This window comes from Perognathus longimembris, unplaced genomic scaffold, assembly GCF_023159225.1.
Source record: "Perognathus longimembris pacificus isolate PPM17 unplaced genomic scaffold, ASM2315922v1 HiC_scaffold_5537, whole genome shotgun sequence".
Taxonomy (NCBI): Eukaryota; Metazoa; Chordata; class Mammalia; order Rodentia; family Heteromyidae; genus Perognathus; species Perognathus longimembris.
In genome coordinates, this window is record NW_025960975.1 from 223,650 (window position 1) to 229,649 (window position 6,000).

General features: G+C 44.4%; 1 gene segment (V, D, J or C); it reads right to left on the reverse strand.

Annotated features, from left to right (window-relative positions):
- Positions 1-1,947: 1,947 nt before the first annotated feature.
- Positions 1,948-2,437, reverse strand: LOC125345384. The segment is given in 2 exon segments: positions 1,948-2,287; positions 2,392-2,437. Coding segments are annotated over 2 exon segments (363 nt in total).
- Positions 2,438-6,000: the final 3,563 nt, after the last annotated feature.

A 6,000-nucleotide genomic window follows, 5' to 3' on the forward strand; every position in this document is an offset into this window, starting at 1 on the left:
TGTGTTCCAGTGTGAGTACAAATAGCTGTACTGTGTCTATTTTCATGGCTGACCAGCCTCCCACTGTGAGTGTGCTCCTTGATTTTCTCATCCATTTCCTGGGGTAGGAACTCATCACTGAGGCCATCGTCTTCTCTTCTGAAGTTGCTGTCACAGGAGACAGGGAGTGCAGGTGTCTCTGGGATGCAGGCATGTCACTTACCTGGAGGATGTGCTCCACGTGGAGATGGGTGGCTGAAAATGGTTCTACCTCTGATATTATGCTCCAGTCATGTAGTTTTCTTAAGTATTTTTTAAAAACTGTTATTATAAAGTTCAGGTGCAGAGGGTTTAGAGTTACACAAGTCAGGTGGTGAGTACATTTCTTGTTGGACAATGTCACCCCTTGCATAGTTCTCTCCCGGTTTTCCTCTCTGTTATCACGCACAAGGTATATAGTTCATTTTCAACATCGAGTCAAGTGAGTTCCACTGCTGTCTTTGTTCACCCTTTGACCCTCCATTTCTTTGTCCCTCAATACATCACCCCAAAGCAGGCTGACAAACAAATGAGAAAAGGTATCAAAACCAACAATGAAGTCAAAACCTCTTATCCTCATTTTCTGGATTTCATTTTGATAAACACTATTTTATACGATCAGAGGCACATATTCATTGTGCCTTTATGTTCTTTTCCTATGAATACCCTCCTCTGGTCTCACTGCATGGGAGTGCAGTGTTTGCAGATCATTTATTGTAATGGCTACAGAACACATCTGCTTGTCAGCACAGGGCCTGTCCTCCATGACTGTTCCCACAGCAGCCTCAGGAGAAGCCTCAGAAATTCAGAAGGCTGAAAGGATGTCTTTTCCCCACCAGCATGGTGGTGTCCAAGTATCAGAACTCCAGGAGATACCATCTCTCCACCAACACCGAGGAGTCCATGTGAGGTGGTGCTCTGTGAGTTAGCTTCGTATAGACAATGGTCTCACAGAACTGTGCACATTGAAACATGGTGCTGTAGAAAAGTGGAAGGACAAAGGGTGAACAAATGCAGCAGTGCTACTTACTAGACACTATGTTGACAATGACATGTACAATTTATGGGGGGGAATGGGAGGGAGAAAACTGGAGAAATGTATTGTTATCTAACTCATGCAACTATAAACTGTAGATTACACTTATAATAATGAAACTGGTAAAGTGCTACCAATTTAAATACATATAAGATTAAATAGTATTTTTTGATTAATATAGGTGGAAAAAAGTTCCATTCTGAAGAAATTTTGATAAATGTTTTCAGAAAATCAATGTTAGCCCAAATATCAGAAGTAGTCACACTCGTCCTGAGATTATCCTCCCCTGTCTCCATTACCCATAATGCACAGTGAGGGGCCATTACCTTGACTCTGTGGTCTAACATACCTTACCTGTCTGCCCGCAGACATTAGTGGAGCCTCACACAAGGTAATTGTATGTGTCCTAATTTATTTGTTTAACAATTAATTAATTTAGTTATTCAATATAATCCAAACATGTGAACAAGGTGCTTTATAATATTAAAAACTCATATGCAAGGCTAATATTGAGTAGGGTAAGTAGTTTTATGTTCTAAATTATAAATGATTTCTTTTTGGTATAAATTGTCCCATTCCTATCTTCTTTTTTTATCATGATTACCACAAAAGTGTCTTCTATATCACCACCCTGTGCTATGGGAACCACAGCCTTTTAAGCCAGGGTTTTCTCCTTCTAATGAGGTCACATCTGTCTCTGCATGTACACTGGATGGATGTCTCCTAATGGTGTGAGTGATTGGTCTTCTTACTCACAAAATTTGGACTTGGCAAAATCTCAAAACTTGGAAGTTGTCTTTCTGAAATCTGTATACTTTACTCCTGTGACTGACCTTGAATTCAGTGTGATCCACACCCCCTTCTGGTCCTGAGCGGCCCTGCATGGAGGTTCCTGTCTGGGCCCACACTGGATTTCCTAGACTGTGTCTCTAGCACAGTAATAGAGGGCCGTGTCCTCCTCTCTCAGGCTGTTCATCTGCAGGTAAAGTGTGTTCTTGCTGTTGTCTCTGGAGATGGTGAAGTGGCCCTTCACGGAGTCTGCGTAGTTTATAGTACTACCACTACTACTGATGTATGAGAGCCACTCAGGCCTCTTCCCTGGAGGCTGGCGGATCCAGCTCATGACATAGCTACTGAAGGTGAATCCGGAGGCTGCACAGGAGAGTCTTAGGGACCCTCCAGGCTGCACCAAGCCTCCCCCAGACTCTACCAGCTTCACCTCACACTGGACACCTGCAAACACAAGGAATCCTGGTCAGAAAACTTCACACATATCCACTGTTCCTCTCATTCCTGTCCATATGCACACTTGCTATCTGTTGTTCCTCACAAATTACCTTTTAAAAGAGCAGCAAAGAAAACCCAGCACAGTGCCAACTCCATGGTGAATGGTCTGTGTCAATCACTGGGTGGAATCCAGCTCACTGGGCTTCAGGTCAGGGATGGGCTGGTTTTCATGAGCAGTGGGGCGTCCCATTTGCATATCCTCAGGTATAAAGCAAACTTGGGGCAGAAGTCTCAGAGACTGAGCTCCCAGAGCAGATGTGACTGTGCTGGCAGAGTTTGGTGACAATGGCCACCTGCGAGAAAACATTCTGTATTGGCCACTTGTGGTACACCCTGTAATTGTAGACTTTTGGGAGCCTGAGGCGGCGTGCACACCCCAAGGTGAAGGCCGACAGTTCCTGATGTAGTTCCAGGATAATGGTGATCATCTTGTGAGGTTGTAGAGCCTCCTGCTTGTGGTGAGATCAGTTGTGGCTTGGCTGCTTTTTCCTTCATTCTGACAATAGACCAAGCAGGCCAGTGTTCAGCAGATGCACGACAGTGAGTCTCTGGTGTATCATTTATCACAGTCTAGCTGTCTTGATCGCTTTTCTCCATTCATGTGTGTTGGGTATCTCTAGCATTATCACATGTACGGTGTATTTGTGACAGCCTCTCTGAGCCACCACAGGTAACATGAAGTGCCTGTAGGTGAGTGGTGATTTGGTAAGTGTAGACAGGTGGGAATGCTCTCCAACTCCCAGAATAGCCACACAGTGAACCCATTGCATCCTCACCTGCTTCCTGTCGTACTCTGTAACCCTTCCTCGACTTTTACCTCCTTCTATCCTCCCTCCAGACAGCCTGTGAGCTTTATGTAGCATTCAATTGATTTTTCATTTCTCAAAATGTGTACAAATGCAACATTCAGTGTGAATGTTTAATCTTTGGTATGAAAGCACCCATCCCAGAATACAACCGGGACAGCTGGAGGGATCACTGTCATGACCACATCCAGCTCGGTTACACTGGGTCTGTGGGGCTGACTGCAGTTGGTCCTGACAATGTCCCCTACTGAGGAGGTGGAGCCACCCATCTGGCCGGTTTGTCCTTTTTGAACTATGGAAATGCACTTATTTTATTTGTTGCAAACTTATTAAGGTTTAAAATGCAAAGCACATCCAAAAAAATTTCATTAGTACCACAGTACCGGGAAATCTGCTTAACCAGCTTCAAAGTCAGGAAGTGGAACATGCTTTCATCTGGAACAAGGCCTTGGCTTCCACACCACATGTGTGGATTCCTGAAGGCTGTGTGATCCTGGTGCAAATATGCTAATGTGAAATCTTGAGGTTGTCATTTTATATTTACTTTTCTTCGATTTTTATTTTTATTAACTGGTTTTGAAATCACAGCCTTGTGTTTGTTCAGCAAGCTCTCTCCTATACCTTCAGCTACTTTTAGTAGGTTGATTCTCACTTAGGGTCACATGATTTTTGCGTAAGGCTGGCCTCAGGCTAGTATCTTTCTAGTATCTTTCTATTGATGCCCTAATATGTGGGATTACAGGTGTATTCCCCATGCGTGACTTTTGTTAAGATAAAGTCTCATCAACATTTTGCCCAGGCTAGCCTCAAACTATAGTTTTCTTAATATCTTCTTCTGCATAGGTGGAATTATAGGTGTGAGTAAACATGTTCAGCTCAGTGGTATCTTAGTCCATTCTTAATTGTATAAAAATATCCCAGACTGGGGGAGTTATAAAGGGTGGAGATTTGTTTCTTCTAGTCTGGGGGCCAAAGTGTTCAAGGTCAAGCACTTTGCTGTCTGGTTTGGGCCGTTTTTCTGCTTCCTGCGTTGTCTACATCCTGTCTTCACGTGGCAGAAGAGACACATGAGTTCTTCCCTTGCAGGATGGGGAAGGAAAGATCCACTCACTGCCTCAAGCCAGATAGGTGGACAGTAAACCACTCATGAGGTCAGACCACTTTCCTGCAAGAGTTCAGTTCCAGGTCATGAATGTTGGGGAGCCAAGGCATTCAAACCATAGCACACCACCTTTGCTCTGAACAACTTTCAGGCTTTTAACTCACAAATGTATTTATCCTATACCAATGGCACCAAAGTGCTAATGCCCTCCAGTGATGATTTTACATTCAGATAGATTATAGTGATTTCCTTATATCTCCTGAGTCCCATAGTGTTGAGTCCCAAATGAAGTATGTACTAAATTCAGTGGTGAGACTGGAACAGGATAGACATTGACATTCCAAAAAGGATGATAGGAAAGAATCAATGAACATATTTTCCAACAAAATCAAAACATCAACTGGGAGGACATGAATCCTGAAAGTACAGGGGATTTAGTTGACTTGACATCGGCTGTGCATTTGAACACCTGAGGTCTCACCGCCTCCTCCCTTCCCCCACCACTGTACTGGGTCTAGCAGAGCAAAGAGCCCAGTTCCTGGGAGTTGTGTGTCTGCAGTTCTCCCAGGCTGGATTTTCATGGGGGCTCAGTCCACCTGTAGTACTGAGGACAGGCTGCCCTCTGGGGTGGCCCTAACCCATAGTTCTGATGTCACTGAGTGGTCTTTCTTCACTATCTCAGTTTTTCTAGATGTCTCCCCTTGAAATCTAGATGGGGGCTTCCATGCATCTCTTGGATTCTGTGGTCCTGAAGAGAGAGAACCAGATGGACCACACCGAGGCCTGTGCTCCTTGTAGGGTCAGCACTGAGGCCCACACAGGCCTGGACACATGAGTCACACCTAGGAAGACTGAAGTGGGGCCCCATCAGCATGCATGGGGCAGAACCTGAGGTGGTCCTGTTGAGGGAGCCCTGTGCTGGACAGGTGCCCTGCACCATTCATGCCACTGCCTGCCCTGTGTTCCTGTGCCCCGGGTCTATGATGGAATCACAGCCTCCACTACTCCTAACAGCCATATTCTAGGTGAACAGGATTGGGCTCTTCTTTCCATCACAATCTCTTCATCAGAGATCCCCAGACCCACCCTCCATGTTCATGCTGAAGCTCACATTTCTGTTCCTTCACTTGTTGTTTATTTTCATTTTGTAGCTAATCCTGGACCTTGAATTCTATCCCTGGGCCCTGTCCCTAAGTTCCTTTTGCTCAAGGGTAGCACTCTACCATGGGAGCTACAGCACCACTTCTGGCTTTTTCTGTGATGAATTGGAGATAAGAGTCTCAGGGACTTTCCTGCCCAGGTTGATTTTGAACTGTGATCCTCAGATCTTAACTTCCTGATAGTCAGGATTACCAGTGTGAGCTAGCAGTGTCCTGCCATTTTTCCTATTTTAAGTAACTTTATTGTGTAGAGTAATGGATTGCCTCACAACATTTCCAAATGAGTGTATGAATTCACTTTGGTCATCACCTTTGCTTGCCCTTTACCTATCTTGCTGGCTGCCCCATATTATTGCCATTTCAATTTTACATTCATGTTTTTGTTCTTGTTATGCTCTTCATTCCTCATATGAGACAAAAATGCAGTATTACTCCTTTGGAGTCTGACTTATTTCCATCAACGTACTGTTCTCTACTTTTTCAATTTCCTGCCAGTGATGAAATTTCATTCTTTTTTATAGGTTCATAGTTCCACTATGTGCCCACAGCATAATTTTGGTCTTGATTCACCCACTGATGGGCACCAGTCTG